At 64.7% G+C, this 16,772-nt stretch overlaps 1 protein-coding gene across 1 annotated transcript in view; it reads right to left on the reverse strand.

Moving 5' to 3' along the window:
- Positions 1-681: 681 nt before the first annotated feature.
- NTNG2 (netrin G2) overlaps positions 682-16,772 on the reverse strand; it is a 54,780-nt gene continuing 38,689 nt past the window's right edge. The window contains exons 5-11 of the mRNA XM_062206875.1: positions 10,352-10,524; positions 8,491-8,517; positions 5,390-5,464; positions 4,179-4,283; positions 2,668-2,835; positions 1,088-1,222; positions 682-911 (exon numbers count right to left, since the gene is read on the reverse strand). Coding sequence (XP_062062859.1) covers positions 682-911; positions 1,088-1,222; positions 2,668-2,835; positions 4,179-4,283; positions 5,390-5,464; positions 8,491-8,517; positions 10,352-10,524 — 913 coding nt within the window. The remainder of the gene's footprint in view (positions 912-1,087; positions 1,223-2,667; positions 2,836-4,178; positions 4,284-5,389; positions 5,465-8,490; positions 8,518-10,351; positions 10,525-16,772) is intronic.

A 16,772-nucleotide genomic window follows, 5' to 3' on the forward strand; every position in this document is an offset into this window, starting at 1 on the left:
GCCACAGCACCGGTCTGTCCCTTGCCAGTGCCAGGGAGCCCTGGGACTTTTTCCCTCCTTAGCTTCTGGAAGCTTCTAACACGTGGTCACCTGCAGCTGGGCCGCACCTGTTCCCTGGGTTGTCCTTGAAGCCCCATGGGACCTGCCCAGGGCCCACCCAGACAGACAGACGCCGGCGGGAGGCAGCAGTGAGGCTGTTTACTCCGGGGTTACACAAGGACTGCCGCCCCGCGGTGGCCGCACCGCCCGCCTCCCTCCAGAGGGGGACAGTTAATCCATAGGCATAGGTCTCTACAAAACAAAGCCGCCACCCTCCAAAAAAAAAAAAAAAAAAAAAGCCTTCTTTCCACCCTCACCCCCGCCCCCAGACGGCGAGTTCCTGGGTCCCCAAGGCTCCCGTGGGGTCTGCATGGTTGCAGAGAAATCGCAGGATATCAACGAGAACCGAGCCAGCGGCTGGAGACCCGGGGCGCCGGCCCGCAGCAGTCCTGGAGCGACAGTGCGGCGGGGGCGACCCGCAGGCAGGAAACACAAGGAGGAGAGACGGGGGCGCAGGTGCGCAGGCCGCGGGCCGGCGGCGGGGCGCCGCAGGTGCGGCGCGGGGGCCGGCCGAGTAGCACCGGGGAGCAGCGCGGGCCGCACCCTTCTCTCCGCCGAGCCTGGCGCGCCGGCTCCCGGGGCTCAGCAGCCCAGGCGGGCGGCCAGGCCCAGCAGCAGCAGGCAGCCGAGCAGGGTGGCGGGGCGCGGGGCGGCGCCGGGCGCTCGGGCGCAGTCCAGGCCGCCGTCGGCCGGGTCGCAGCGCGGCCGCTCGCAGCGCACGCCGGTGTAGCCGCGGGGGCAGGCGCAGCGCTGGTTCTGCAGGCAGGTTCCGCCGTTCCGGCAGAGCAGCTGGTCGTCGTCGCACACGTTGGCTGCGGGGCGGGGAGAGGGACTCGCGGTGAATGCGGCCGCCCAGGCGCAGGAGGAGCCGGGGAGAGGGGGTAGGGGACACCTGCCGTTCACGCCCCCCACCCCGCCCCCGCCCCCGGCGGAGCTCTCCCCCCGACCGGGCCTCGCTGGCCCCCGCCCCCGGCCCGGGCACACTCACGGAAGCAGCCCTGGCGCCAGTAGTGCGTGGGGAGGCAGTCGTCACACTTGGGCCCCGCCGCGCCCTCGCGGCACTCGCAGAAGCCGGTCTCGTTGCAGCGGTCGTGCACGGAGCCGATCTGGTTACAGTTGCACTCTGCACGGGGACAGGGGAGGTCAGCGCCTCCGGCCGCCGGCAACGCCCTGCTGCAGCCCCTGGCGCTGTGTGGCCCCTCTCGGGGCTCCGGGGCGTGCCCTGGCCTTCCTAGCTCCAACGAGCCGACAGGTGGTCATGGGGTCGCCCGGCCACCGGAGCCTCTGTCCTTGGGCTGGGCGTGTGAAGCCTCCCCACCCCCAACTTGTATGGCCTCTCCAGAGCCCGCCTTCCACCTGCCCCAGCCCTGCTGGTGTCCTTGGGTCCACTGCCCTGGGAGTTCCTGAAGCCTGGGTGCTGGGCCTGGGGTGGGGGCAGGGACAGGCACCCAGAGGAGGGTGCTGGGGGGGGGCGGGGGCGGGGGACGGGACCTGCTCTAATTGGATCCAGGGGCCCTGGCCGTGTCTGCAAGCTGGCCTCGGTGTCGGCGACGCACAGTTCCCCTTTGATCACTTTAGAGCTGATGGAATTATCTGAAGGCTGCCACCCTCATTCAGACTGACAGCACCAGCTGTGAGCAGCCAGGCCTGCCTGTGGGAGGGGCTGGGCAGGGGGCGGTGCACAGGTGGAGCAGCCTACTGGGGACAGGGGTAGCAGCTGAGGGCAGCCTGCTGGGGGTGCTGGCTGCGGGTGATCCAACTGCCCTTTGTGCCCTGCCTGGGGCCCAGGTCCCTTCTTGTCCACCCTGAAGCCAGCCTTGGGCAGAGCTTTGAAGAACAGAACAGGGCCCATGGGGCAGGGGGCAGCTTCAAAGCTGCACCTCCGCTTACAAAGCCTTTGGAGCAGTTTCAGTAGCAGGAAAATGTTAAAAAAAAATCTCTGATCTGGAGCCAGTGACATGACACCGAGGGTTAAGCTGCTACGCGCATCCCATATGGATGCTGGTTCAAGTCCCGGCTGCTCCACTTCCCAACCAGCTCCCTGCTATGCACCTTGGAAAGCAGTGGAAGACGGTCCAAGTGCTTGGGCCCCTGCACCCACGTGGAAGACCAGGATGGAGCTCCTGGCTTTGGCCCAGGCAAGTCCTGGCCGTTGCAGCCAATTGGGGAGTGAACCAGAGGATGGAGGATCTCTCTCTGTCTCCTTCCCCACCCCCATAACTCTGCCTTTCGAACAAATAAATCTTTTGTAAAAAATCTCTGATCAGAGGCCCCAATGGGGGAATGGCTGCCTGCACGCACCCAGCAAGGCAAGCTCGGGAAGCCATTGAACCCACATCCCGGCGCCTGCCGGGAGAACGACACGGGGAGGGGCCGTCAGTGCGGACCCCGGGGGCTTCTGTCCGCCAGCTGGGATGTCCACGGCCTCCCCAGTGGTTCTGACACTAACGCTGCCAAGCAGCTGTGTGTTCCAGTGCCGCCTCCGCCCCGAACCTGGCAGTGCAGCGCAGCGCAGCGCAGCGCAGCGCAGCCCAGCCCAGCCCAGCCCAGCCCAGCCGCGCCGCGCACCGATGCACACGTTCTCGTCGTCCAGCTCGGCCGAGCCGTTGCGGTAGTAGCCCAGGCGGCAGTGCTGGCAGTGCTGGCCGCGCGTGTTATGTTTGCAGCTGACACAGGTTACCACGTTCAGGAAGTCGATGTAGCTGCAGCGGTTGGAGTGGCCGTAGCACTCGCAGTCTGGGCCGGCAGAGAGGGAGAGAGAGCAACAGTGAGCGAGCACTTGGGGAAACCGAGGCACGGGGCGAGGAAGGGCCAGCCCCCGGACATGCAGGGTGAGGGGCGGTGTCTTTGGGAACGGATCTAGAAGGTGCCCCCGTGCCTCCAACACTCCCGTAGGTAGCCGGCTTTGAGCCCAAAGGAGGATGGGTAAAGGCCCCACCCACGGATTCCCACAGGCGGGGGTGCAGCCCGGCCAGGTGCCGTGAGGTCAGAACATGGCTCACACGAGGCTGCCAGGGAGGGGTCACTGGATTGTGAGCTGGGGGGGAGGGCGTGTCCAGGGCCAGGGTGCTCCCCACTGCGCCCCCAGTGGGCCCGTGGGCAGATGGACACGTGCACCGACCCAGGTGAGATGCATGGGCCAGGAGCTTCCTCCTCGTGCTGCTTTGGAAGACGATCTGGGCAATTGGCCGCCTGCGGGAGCTTCCTCATCCCCAAGTTCGGCCAGCACCAGAGGGACCCTGAGAGCGAAGCCCTTTCCGGGGTGGGGTGGGGGGCCCTGGTGTCTCCTTGCCGTCCTGGGCTTCTCAGAGCCCCACGTCTGTGCTGTCCTGCGCCTCCTCCAGTCCACGTCCCGAGCTGGGCAGGGCTCGGAGGGGGATCCCACACCACCACAAAGGGGCAGGGTCTGGTGAGGTCACCTTCCCGTCCCCAGGGCTGTCCTGAGGGACCCAACACCTCCACTGCCACCGACCATGGAATGCGGCTGCCCTGGGCGAGGGAGGCGCTGGCCGCCCTCCTGAAACCACAGGTGCATCCCTAGCGGCCCGACCTCCCTCTCCGGCTGGGAGAGGGTGGGACGGGCCCAGGCCTGAGCAGTCAAGGTTAGGGGGAGACTTAGGAAACAGCCCCATGCTGCGCCGCTGTGCCGCTGTGCCGGGGGAAGCAGGCGGGCTCCCACCTGGGGGCCTCCAGAGCCTGATGCCTTCACTCACCCCTCCCACCAACAGGGAGGGGAGGCCCCTCCCGGTGTCCCCAGAGCAGCGTCCGTCTGAGCCCCGGCCGCCCCAGATTCTGCTTCTACCCAGGACCAGCCCCTGGGCTGCACCTCCCGGGGGAGCCGGGACCTGCTATTTCTGGCAGCTGCTCTGCCTGCTGAGTGCCCGTCCACCGTGCAGAGTTGGCTCCTGACTCATACCTGCTCCCAGCTCCCCCGGGGAGGGCCGAGACGGGAGGGAAGAGCGAGCCAGTTTAACCTTGACCCAGCTGGTCTGGGTTCTGTGCCCTGCCTCGTGGTTTCCCGGCGAGGCAGGGAGAGGCGGCGCCAGCACGCGCTGACCCAGCCGGGGCCGCCCTCTTACCTGGGAATTCTTCAATGGGCATCACGTGAGGAGATTTGGGCTTGAGCTGGAAAAGTCTGGAGCCCTTGGCGGGGCCAGGGGCAGCGGTGGAGGGGCCCGGGGCAGCTTGCAGAAATGAGAAACGCGCTCTTTGGTCTGTCTGAGCCCGCCTCGGGGGGCAGCCTTGTCACCTGCTCAGCCTCCAGTCAGGGAGAGCACACAGCCCCCGGGTGGGGACCACCCCACCTTGCTGAAGCCTGCCCCTGACCCCACCCCACCCCCACTGTTTACATATCCAGTTCAGTCCCCCAAACGACCCCCACCCCTGCCAACACCCCCACAGGGTGCTCAGACCTTCTGCCGACTGAAAACACGCATCAGCGGGGCTTTCTGCTACTTCCCTTCTCCCCAGCCACCCGAGCGTCCGGTCCGGAGTCCAGAGCTGGCATCTGTCACTTCCAACCCTGCTGCCCACTGGCAAGTGCCGTCAAGCGACGCGCACAGCCTGCAGCTCCACCTGCCGCCGCCTACGACCCGGGGGGTGTCACGGCCTCAGTTTCCCTCTGGGAGTCTGCGGTGCCCTGGTCCTACCTGTCTCCCTTCCCAGAGACCATGCCTCGACTTAGGAACCCAACCTGGGGCCCAGCTCCAGGACTGCTCCCCCAGCAGACACCACACAAAGCTGCTCACAGCTGGGGCACTTGGCTGGGAGGGGCAGGATGTGGCCGGAACACCTGGATGCCCACCCAAGGGAACCAGGCAGGGACAACCCCCTCCCTGGAGGGCCGAGTGGGCCTATGTGAGTCCTGTGTGTGCCCACCTGTGCAGCCCCCTGGAAGGCCCCCCACTGCAGCAGGAGACTAAGGCTCCCACTTGAGCGTGGTGCCTCCCACAACCTCCCCCGCTCTGCTTTCCCCTTGCCCGGGAGCCTGGCCCTGCCACCCGGGATGGGCCACCTTCTCCCTTCATCTACTGAGTCACCCCCTTCTGGGTCACCTGTGCCTCCCCCTGCAGGAAGCCCTCCCTGGGCTCCTGCCCCTGCCTGAGTGTCCCATGAGCCAGGCTGCAGGGACAGAGCCGCCAGACCGCTGCCCGCACTGCTCTGGCCTGGAGTTCCAAAGAGAATCTCTACACCCGGCCCCTCCTTGTACACCTGCTCCTTCCACTCCAGGGGGCGGGTCCAAGGAGCTACCCAGGGCCCAAGGCCTAGTCGCAGGTCCCCCCCCCAGTACCTTCTGCAGTCGAGGTGGCCTCGGGCCAGGGGCGGCTATCCCCCAGAGGGGCAGCCGCGGAGGGCCTGGTCCACTCTTGCGGGAAGAAGAGAGGAAAGCAAGTTAGGCGAGGGGGGCCGGGGGGGGCCTGGGGACCCACTGGGGCATCGCCCCCTGCAGGCCCCTGGAAGCAGCAGCACTGTAGGGAGAGGCTCTGTCTACACCAGCAGGAAGAGCTGGGTCCGAATCTACTGCAGAGGCAACGTCTACACTACTGCAGCCTGGGGTGGGCGCAGGGTCCGGGAAGCCGGCGGGGTGTGAGCAGACTTCCTGCTGACAGGTAGGGGTAGCTGCAGTCCCACCCTGGGCCACGCCTGTGTGTGCTGCAGAGGGCACCCGTGTCCACCAAGGCCCTGAAAGGCCCTGGCTGGGTCCCCCTCCAGGGACAGCAGTGTCCTTTGCATGTGACCCGCCTTCCAGGGAGGGGGCTGGTGCTCTCCGCCTCTTACCAGGATCGCACACCGAGAGGGCAGTGCGGTGGGCGGGGGAGGGGGGGAGAAGATGTGCCAGAGACGCTCCAGCTGGGAGCCGGGAGCCTCTGGACATCAACTTGACACTCAAGGAGGGAGCAAGGGCTTAATTAGAGCTGCGGCAGCACCTGCCCGGAGGCACCCCACTCCCGGGCCGTCTCCCAGCATCCTCTGCAGCCAGGCACCGAGGGGACCGGGCAGAGCTCAGCAGAGCCCAAAGCCCCTGTCAGGAGACCCCCAGGAGGGATGTGGGGCCTTTCTTGGGGTGAGGTCTGGGGAGGGAGACGCCAGGCCGGAGTTTCCAGGGACGCGCTCAGGTGTGCCGAAGCAGGGCTCTCGTGGTGTGGCCATGCACCAAGACCAGATGGAAGCCCGTCTGTTCCTTGGGAACTGGGGAGCCGCGACGGCCCCAAGGCCTCGGGCCTCAGCGCTGAGTGCCCAGGCGGCCGCGGCGCCTGCAGCCCACGAGGCAGGGTTCGAGTCTTGGTCATGGGTCTGCTCCTTTTTCACAAGAGCTTTATCGAGGTCTTAGTCCCACCCCACACGATCCAGCGGCTTCTCTTCTGAAGCCTCGGTCCCCTCCTCTGGGTACTGGGAAGGCGACAGCCTCCATCTCACCGGGCTGAGCAGGGAAGCCGGAGGCACAGGCGCCGAGCGCGGCCCATGCCAACCGGTGAACACCAGGGACTGGCGCGGGGGCTTCAGCCATGTGCCCACTTCGGGCCCAGGAAGCAGAGCCGTCAGCATCCACCCTGCATGCCTGCTCCGTGCTGGGCCGGGCACCCTCTCCAAACCTCCCCTGCGGCTTCTCCTCTCTAACGCCCAGCTTACCCAGGCTGCCCTGTGCCCCTGCAGCTACACAGATTCAAGGTTCCTCCCATGAGAGCGCCTGGGCCCTGGCCCAGCCACACCAGCACGCCCGCCCGTCACAGGCTCAGGCAGCTGGGCCAACTTATGTCCTAAGCCCAGAGTCTCAGCCTGGCCCCCGCAGCCCCCGCCTCCTGCACACGCGTCCTGGTGGGGGGGAGAGGAGGACAGGGTTCCACCCACAGGGACAAAGCACACAGCCTTTCTCAAGGCACAGGTGTGGGCAGCCCCCCCCCCCGCAGTGGCCAGAGCGGTCCCTCCCCCGTGGGGCAGCAAACGACACGGCAGGGCCTGGCGCTGCCCAGGGAATCAGGAGCCCCCATGGCCTCCCTTCCAGGGGGAGGGGAGATGCTACTGGGGTGCGGTCCCCGCTGGGACCGGGAAGAATGCCTCGTGGGTCTGGATGAGTCCTTCCAGGCTCCTGGGGCCCGCAGTGGTGGAGCCTGGCCCCCGGCACCCACAGATCCACCTCTGGAGACGGTTAGGCTCAGACGGGCGTCCAGACCTGACCGCAGCTGCAGGCCGGAGGGGGCGCGGTCGACAGGGGACAGGCAGTCTGCCCCGGCCGGCCCTGCCCACACTCAACCTCACCCCAGCATTCTAAAAGCCCCAGCTCCGGGGCCCCCTCTGCCTCACTGACCCCAGGAGCCTGCCCTCCCGGCTGGCCTTGCTTTGTCCACACCGATGGCCAGATAGGGACAGCGCCTGGGCCAGCTCCAGGGACCATGGAGGCAGGAGTGCGCCTGGGGCCAGGGCTCATCTTTGGCTGAATGTCAGGGTAGCCCTGCTGGTCTCAGGGCCCCTACAAGCAACGCCTTGGAGGGGCAGGCGGAAGATTCTAGAAGCTGGACCGGCTGGGTGATAAGTTGGCTCAGAGGACCCGGAAGCCACCGTGGGGGTCAAGCACTCACTACTCCAAGAGCTAGCTCCGCTCTCCCCGCGGCCACAGAAGGCAGGGACTCAGACTAGAAGCAGGAAGCCGGGGACAGCAGGCGTGACTGGCTACGCCCTGGCACCCACCTGTGGGCTGTGGGGTGTGGGGGGCCGAGGGGGCCCGGGCAGTGGGCGTGAGGGGGGCGGGAGTGGTGGGGCCCCTCCTCACGACCACAGTGGCCGCGGGGGCTTTGGGGCCAGGCTCCTTCCGGGACCTGCCGACGCCTGGCAAGAGATGGGAAAAGTGAGAGGGTGGAGACGTTGCTTACAACCCGGCCTCTGGCAACCCCGCAGGAGGCAGTCCAGGTTGGGGGACTCAGAGTCCCGGTGGTGGCCGGCGGCGCACCCAGAGCGTTGTTGAGCATTGGGGTCTGCCAAGGGCCGGGGGCTGAGGACACAGTGAGAGGCTACATACAGTGTCCTGCCCAGCAGGGTGCAGACCCTCCCCTCCCCCAACCCCTGGCAGGTGCCCCGCCTGCCTCACCCACTCTAGGAGGCGCCTCTCCGATGGGGGAGGGGCAGAGACCTCTCTGGTGGGGGCGGGGCGGGGCGGGGCTTTCCAAAGCAGCAGGAATGAAGCTCCTGGGGGACCGAGTGGCTGGGCCCCAGGCCACAGTGACGATGACAATGACCGATGATGTGAGGGTGGGAGATGGGGACGCAGACAGGGGCGGGGCGGGTAGGGGCCGAGGCCCAGAGGACGTCAAAGCCAGTTCTCTCCTCTCCTCTCCCCTTCCCCAGACATGCAAAGTGCAGTGGGGGGGGGGGGGCACGCCCCAGGTGTGTACTTACTACCCCAGGCAGAGCCGGCAGCAGCACCTGTGAGAGAGAAGGTCCGTTGTCACGGGGGGCTGTCTCCTCCTGGGCTGGGGGGCAGAGTCCCACTCAGTCACTGCTGCCCACGGGGACCACAGGGCAGGGCTGGGTGGACTTCCTGTGTCAGCCTCACCAGCGCCCAGAGAGGCAGCGACAGCATCAGCCCATTTGGCAGATGGAGAAACTGAGCCTCAGAGCTGTGACTTAAGCCTTGGGGATACACGAGCAAGGGCCAGCCCCTCCCCACAGAGAGCTTCCCGCCGGGCTCCCCAGGGCGGGACCAGCGGGCTGTGCTGTATGTCCGGTGTCCCGCAGCCAAGAGGTGGGAACTCTCCCTCTGAGCAGCCCCTCCTGGGACGGATTCTAGGGGTGGGGAGGTGGGGGGTGAGGACGGCAGAGGCAGGGATGGAGGAAGGGGGCACGAGGTCACCACGGCCCTGTCCCAAGGGCCTGAGCAATGAGGGAGCTCAAGACATCCAGGCAGGCAAGCCCGGGGCCAAGGGCAGCCCAGCGGGAAGCCCTGGGGAAGGGGGGTGCCCCAGCCAGGGTGACCCCCAGCTTAGCCTCCTGGGTGTGGGTGCCGCTCACTGAGACGGGGGCACGTGAGTGGGGGCAGGTGAGGGCCAGGCTGTCCCGGAGAAGGTGGGGCAGGAGCACCCCCGCATCCCCTGGCCTCTTGGGACTGGACGGGCAGGCAGGGGTGGGGCCCGCTCCAGGGGCGGCTCCCAAGCCCTGTAGGGAAGCGAGGAGGCCCGGCCTGGGGTGGGGACAGCAGCCGCCCTGTGAGGGACCTGCAGGCCCCGGGGTCTCTCCCTCTATGAGTGTCCAGGAGGCAGGCAGACGGGAGACCTCGGAGAATCTTCCCCCGGGCAGGGCGGGCACTCCGGAGGGAGGGGAGGAGCAGGGATGGGGAGGGAGAGGGGGAGGGCAGAGGACTGCCACTGGAGAAGGGACTGGGCCACAGAGACTGGAGTGGGAGCCTGGGAGGAGGTAGTGGGTGGGAGTGGTCACATGCTGGCCCCGCCTACCCAACCTGTGCCCATCACGGCCTGGCCTCCCAGCCTTCTGCTCTCATCAGGGGCAGCAGAGCCATCAGTGGCCCGGAGCTCACTGGACAGCCCGAGGCTCTGGGCCTGAGTGTGTGCAGGTGGAAAATGAGGTGGTCCCCAACAGCTCCCCAGGGCACCGCACATACCGGCCACCGTCTCAGGAGGGGACAAAGCACCGGACAACGTCCGACCTCAGCAGACGACAGAGGCTGGTCGAGGGCGCCTCACCCTGGGCCAGCCTGGGCCTCCTTCTCTGGGCACACCTGTGCACTGGGCTGGGGGTCCCCAGTGAGCAGGGCCCCCCAAGGTGTTCTTGTCAGAGACAGATAAACTTCCCCAGTACCCCTGAGCGGGGGGAGGGGAGGACCGGGCAGAGAACAGCAGAGGGGGCGCAGAGGGGGCGCAGAGGGGGCCTCGGAATCACCTCTGCAAAACCAAGTGGCCGGGCCAGAGATGCCGGGACGTGGCACGCTGATGGAGGCTCCTGTTCAGGCAGCGCTGCCCCCTCCCCTGCCCAGGGGCCCCCGCCCAGCAGGCAGGGTCAGGAGAGGGAAGGGCAGCAAGACAGCTGTTGATCTGCCCAGCTCCGGTTTCCCTGCGGTCACCGGGGCTGGAGGGGGCTCAGCATTGAGCAGGACGCAGGCACACAGAGGGTCTTGTGACGAGCCTGGGAGCCGTCACTAGGGGTGTGCACGTGCGAGGTGTGTGCAAACGTGTGTGCGTGCACGCGTGTGAGCCACAGCTCCCGGGTGGAGGCGAAGGGCCGGGGAGACCCGGCCAGTACCTACAGGCGTTGGGGGAGCCGTGAGGCAGTGGCAGGTAGGAGCCGGCCCGCCAGGAGCGCGTGCGGAAGTTCTTCTTGCACTTGCCGCAGTCGGGGCCCGTGGTGTTGTGCTCGCACTCGCACTGCAGGCTGCCTTCGCGCACTGAGCACAGGTTCGCGTGCAGGTTGCACTTGCACCTGGGGAGATACAGGGGGCGTCAGACAGGGACACGGGAGAAGCAGGGGCCCGGGGGCGGTGGCAACCAGCACCGAATCCACTGCCCTGACTCCCCGTCGCCCCGGGCCCAGGGCTGCCGTCTGCTCCCTCCTTTGATGGGAGTTGAAGGGTTTCCTGCTGCTGGGCTGTGGGGAGCTGCCAGGGCTCCCTGGCCCCAGGCCTCTGATCACCTCGAGACTGAAGCAGGTTGACAGGTAGCAAGTGCCCCACCAGCTCCATGGGGGTCCTGGTGCCCACGCCCCAAAGCCCCACATGCATTATTCACTCATTCATTCAAATATTCACGGGCAGCTCATTGTTCTGGAAAACCGCATCTCTCTGCCTGTGCTAACAGTGAGCTGGGGAGGGGGCTGGGGGGGGGGCTTCTCTGTGGTGTTTGTGATGGGGTCCCAGCCTCAGGCAGCAGCAGATGGCCCCCCAGAGCACAGCCCCTGGACAGGAGCATCCCATGGGAGAGCACTCCCCACCCCCGACGCTGCCAAACCCAACCTGGATCAGATCTGGCCACTCCGGAAACACAGCAGAAAGCCACCCGGGACAAAGCCAGGGGTTGCTGCTGGGACGCTCCCAAGGCCACAGCCAGGTCACCCAAAGGATCAACCGCATGGAACAGAAACTGACACGGAGGGAACGGCGAGCAGAGACCTCAGAGGCTGGGGAGGGCCTCCTGGGGACCTTGGCTCCTTGGGACCCTGTGTGCACCCCCCAAAGGAGCTGCTGGGTTGTGCGCCGCCGGGCCACCTGGGGCCCTGGACACCCTCAGTCTTGGGTGGTGTTGGTATCTGTTTGACGTGATGCTGGCTTGTGGTTATGTCTTTTCTAAAAGTCCTCATCTTGGGGCTGGCCCTGTGACATAGCAGGTTAAGCATCTGCCTGTGGCGCCGCATCCCATAGGGGCGCTGGTTTCAGTCTCCACTGCTCCTCTTCTGATCTGGCTCCCTACTGATGGCCTGGGGAAGCAGTAGAAGATGGCCCAAGTGCTTAGGCCCCTGCATCCATGTGGGAGACCTGGAAGAAGCTCCTGGCTCCTGGCTTCGGATCAGCTCCACTCCAGACGTTATGGCCACTTGGGGAGTGAACCATCGGATGGAAGACCTCTCTCTCTCTCTCGCTCTGTCTCTCTCTCTGTAACTCTGCCTCTTAAATAAATATTTGAACAAAAAGTCCTTATCTTTTAGAGATGTGCACAGAAACGCTAACCCCTGCTGGGCGAGGCTTACCAGCACTGGGGTTTGCTTCCGGGTCACAGAGCAAGGGAGCGCAGGGGACAGGAGGGCCCACTGGGAGCAGGCTGGTTCTCGCAGGCTCCCTCTTCTCCATATTGGAAAATCCCCGTAGTGAAGTTAGAGAGCGAGAGCGAGAGCGAGCACGCTCTACATTGAGACGGGAAGATGTCCAAGACGGATCGTCCATCTTTGGAAAAAGCAAACTGCAGCCCAACGTGCGGGCAGCCTCCCATTTTCACGGAAATATGCAGACAGGAGCTCGGAGGGCACCTGTTAGCGGCGGCTCGGAGTGGAGCCGTGAGCAGGAGGACAAGGCAGGCGGGGCCCTGCTCGGAGGCAGCTCTGAGTGGGGCAAGGAGAAAACCTCCGCAGCTGGGGCCGGCAATGCGGCACAGCCAGCTAAGCCGCCACTCGGGATACTGGCGCCCCACACCGAGCGCTGGTTCCAGTCCTGGCTGTTCCGCTTCCCATCCAGCTCCCTGCTAATGCGCCTGGGGAGCCAGCAGAGGCTGGCCCAACACCCACTCGCATGGGAGGCCTGGATGGGGTTCCTGGCTCCCAGCTGCAGCCGGGCCCCACTGCTGGCTATTGCCACTATCTGGGGAGAGAACCAGCAGATGGAAGATCTCTCCCTCTGTCACTCTGCCTTTTAAATAAAAGATAAATAAATCCTTAAAAAAAAAAAAAAAAAAAAAAACAGGGGCCGGTGCTGTGGCGTAGCAGGTAAAGCTACCTCCTGCAGTGCCAGCATCCCATATGGGCACCAGTTCAAGTCCTGGCTGCTCCACTTCTGATCCAGCTCTCTGCTATGGCCTGGGAAAGCAGTAGAAGATGGCCCAAGTCCTTGGGCCCCTGCACCCACGTGGGAGACCTGGAAGAAGCTCCTGGCTTTGGATTGGCGCAGCTCTGGCCATTGCGGCCATCTGGGGAGTAAACCAGCAGACAGAAGACCTCTCTCTCTCTGCCACTCTGCCTTTCAAATAAATAAATAAATCTTGGCCAGCGCTGTGGCTTAACAGGCTAATCCTCCACATTGCGGCGCCGGCACACCGGGTTCTAGTCCCGGTTGGGGTGCCGGATTCTGTCCCAGTTGCCCCTCTTCCAGGCCAGCTCTCTGCTATGGCCTGGGAAGGCAGTGGAGGATGGCCCAAGTGCTTGGGCCCTGCACCCCATGGGAGACCAGGAGAAGCACCTGGCTCCTGGCTTCAGATCAGCATGATGCGCTGGCCGCAGCGGCCATTGGGGGGTGAACCAACGGCAAAAGGAAGACCTTTCTCTCTGTCTCTCTCTCTCACTGTCCACTCTGCCTGTCAAAAAATAAATAAATAAATAAAAATAAATCTTTTTTAAAAAATGAGAGAACTAAAAAAAAAAAAAAACCAAAAAACAAAAAAACAAACACAACCCGGCAATGTGTGGGTGCAGCGAGGCAGGACGGCGGGCACAGGGGACAGACGTTGAGGGCTGGGAGGCAGCTCCTGTGACCCACGTGCAGACAAGGGCTCAGCTGCAGCCCCGAGCAAGCCTCACGCCACAGGTGGCATCTCAGTAGGAACAGGTGCCCCCAGCCACGCTGGGTGTACTGACAAGTAAGCTGTAAGCCACGGGGTACTTCCAGTACTAAGCCGGGGGAGGGACTTCCTTTACTCTCAGCCTACTTTTCCATGCGCCTAAAACTGTTCCAAACAGATCGCCTATTCACGGAAACGCAGGGAACCCACAGACTTCAACCACTCCTCTGCTGTGAGAGCCCGAGGAGCCCCGGCGGGGGTGGCGGTCCCACCTTAGTTTGGGGGAGGACAGGTTTCCAGGAAGGAGAACCAAGGGTTGCCAGGCCAGAAGGGAGAACCTTCTAGAAAGAGCAAGAGCCCGCGGGAAGACCCCGGGGCTGAGGGGACCTAGGCCCACCCTGAGGCCCAGAGGGGAGGGGAGGAGGCCAGAGCTGCCCCTGGAAAGAATCGCTGTGGCTGCTCCCAGCAGACGGGCTGTCTGGGGACAGGAGCTGGGGCGGGGGTCACGGGAGAGCCGGACAGGAGCTGGGGCGGGGGTCACGGGAGAGCCGCGGATGGAGGCCCGGGATGGCGGAGGCGGCTGCTGTGACCCCTGTGTCGCACCTGCTGTGGGCGGCATTTCCTCCCGCCTCTACCTTCCCTCGGCTTCACAAGCCTCCTACCTGGAGCCGGGTGCTGCCATCTCCCACGTCTCACATCCTCCCAGCCGGACGCATCTCCCCCAGCTTCCATGCAAGGTGTACGCCCAGTGCCTCCGTCTCCCCTCGCTTTGGGCATCAGTCCCGCCCCTTCACTGGGCTCTCGCTGCCTCCCCTCCTCCCCAGTGTCTCCTGAGTTGGGAGTGGCCCTGTGCCCGGTGGCCCTGCAGCTCCCAGACCCATAGTCCACTGGCTTCAGACTGGCCAGGGCTCCTTCCCCTGTGGTCTTCTCTCTGGCCTGTGTCTTCCCGCAGAGCAGCTCAGGTGTCAGAAGCAGCGGGGGTGAGGGGCCGGCTCTGGGTTTCTCAAAGTTAGGGCAGAGCAAAAGGGCACCTGGTCGGCCATCCTGGCTCCCTCTCTCAGCACAGCATCCGAGAACTGACCCGAGGAGTGGCATATTGGGTAAAGCCGCTGCCTGCGACACTACATCCCGGATGGGCACCGGTTCAAGTCACAGCTGCTCCTCTTCTGATCCAGATCCCTGCTAATGCACCTGGGAAAGCAGCAGAAGATGGCCCAAGTGCTTGGACCCTGTACCCACATGGCTCCTGGCTCCTGGCTTCAGCCTAGCTCAGCTCCAGCTGTTGTGGCCATTTGGGGAGTGAACCAGCGGATGGAAGACCTCTCTCTCTCTCTCTCTCTTCTTCTCTATGTAACTCCGACTTTCAAATAAACAAATAAATAAAAATAAAACCTGACGGGAGCCGGCCAACCCGTTATTCCAAGGCGGGCTCTGGGTTAGAGACGGCTGTCTGGGCAAGCTTAGGGCAGCTGGGCTTGGCGATGCTGTTGCCCTTGCATTAGGTGCATCCAATCCGTTGTTTGGCTTAGGAGACCCTCAGGTCGCAGTGGCTTTGCCCCCAAGTCTAGGAGCTGCGGCATATCAGGTGACAGAACGTCGTGTGCCTGAGACGGTCTCCAGCTGTGGGGACGGTCCACGGGAACACGCGGGGAACGAGCCAGGCCGCAGTCACGGGGTGCCCGCACCGTGCCCGGTGGGTCCCCTCCTATCTCCTGCTGTCACCTGTCTGTCAAGTCCTTGTGCAGAGCCACGGGGCTGCCCCCAGGCAGGACGGGGAGCAGGACCAGGACATGCCTGATGCCACAGGTTAGCAGGGGATGGAGCAGAGATGGCAAAGACCTGGAGCGCCCGGGTGGGGGCCAGACACACACGCCTGCACCCGAGCAGCACACGTGAGCCTCCGAGAGCCCAGGGACCAGAGATGGCGTTGTCTTCCTCCTGCTTCTGCATTCTCCACAGGCTGGCTTTTAGAGAAGCGACGATGTCTGCTAGAAGCGGATCCCAAGGGCATGGGTCATGGCCAGCGCCGAGGGCCAGCCCTCGTGGGGACTCTGGACCAGCCGCCGTGGGCCAGGCAGGGGGCAGGGCTGGTGGGGGGCAGGCACTGTGCACATGGCTCTGCACCCTTCGCGCGGTCCTGCTGGCCACCTAAGACTGCTCGAGAAAGTCAAATTCTGTCTCCAGAGTCATTTATGAACAGGACACCAGGCTGGGGTGGGGGAGGCGGCCGGCTGTGAGCTCGTGCCGATGCCAGTGCCAGGGCCCGGGAGGGGCTGCAGGGTGTGCTGCCCGTGGTGCTGCGACACACAGAGCCAAGGCCAACGATGTCCGTGTCATTCCAGGTCCAGCTGCCCCCGCCAGCCTGGATGCTCACCCCGGAGCTCAGATAAGTGCAGCAGACAGATACTCGTGCACCCTTCTTCTGGAATCTCCCACCCTCTGCTGCCCACACATCCTGGGAATGGGCACCCTGCTGGCACGGGGGGCTGCCCCCACCCACCCCGCGGAACACCAGACCCCAGGGAAAAGGTCCTGGGCTTAAACCTTTGTGTCAAGCAGGCGATGCTCTGGGAATCCCCCCACCCTCTCCTCCACCCAGGGCTCTGCACACCAAAGGCTCTGACAAGCCCGGCAGGAAGGAAGCCAACCCCACCGCCTCTGAGGGAAGTTTGTTTGCAAAATGTGTCTGGCCTCGGCAGGCTTTAATATTTCCTCTGGGTTCCTATTTCACAGCCCGCTGAGCGAGCCGGAGAGGAGCACCCCGGCCGGCCGCGGAGATCCAGGAACTCACTCCACACTGCCATCCCCGGGAAGGGATATTTTTAGCTATCAGCTACATAGAGAAAAGACTGCCATCATCTTTGGGTGATCACGTTGACCTTGGCTTATTAAAAATGCGTAACAGACCAGCTGAACCTGAGAAGCATATCGTAGCGGTGATAACAGAGGCCGTGGGGCGCCGGAGTGGGACAGGTGCGGGTGAGCCTGCACAAGGTCACACAGCCGGTTACTCCTGACCCAGATCCAGCGTCCCTCCCAGATCCCATTCTGTCGCTGCGGCCCCCTCTCCCCACTGGCCAGGAACCCAGGGAGACATCCTGGTCTCCACCCCCTGGCTAGGCACAGGCTGAGCTCGGAGCCACCTCCCCCAAGGCAGAGAGAGAGGCCCTGGCGGCCTTGGGCTGTCCCAGACACACAGGTGCCTGGGACCTGGTGGGTGCCTCTCAGGCTTCGTGACTTTTGCATGGGGTTCTGCTTGGTGTTGCCTCTGTGTGTGCGTGGTGTTTGGAGCTTGACCTCACCGGCTCTCCTGGGGTCCCCGTCTTGATGGGGACCACATGTCTGTCCAGCCTGGGGTCTGCTCTTGCCTCTTTGGGCCTTTGCACATGCTGCTCCCTCTGCCAGGCTCCGCCCCCTCCCAAAGCTGTCACTCAGAGGCAAGATCAGGTTCACCAGCCCCTCCCCACGCCC

The sequence above is a fragment of the Lepus europaeus genome, chromosome 12 (genome assembly GCF_033115175.1).
Source record: "Lepus europaeus isolate LE1 chromosome 12, mLepTim1.pri, whole genome shotgun sequence".
Classification (NCBI taxonomy): Eukaryota; Metazoa; Chordata; class Mammalia; order Lagomorpha; family Leporidae; genus Lepus; species Lepus europaeus.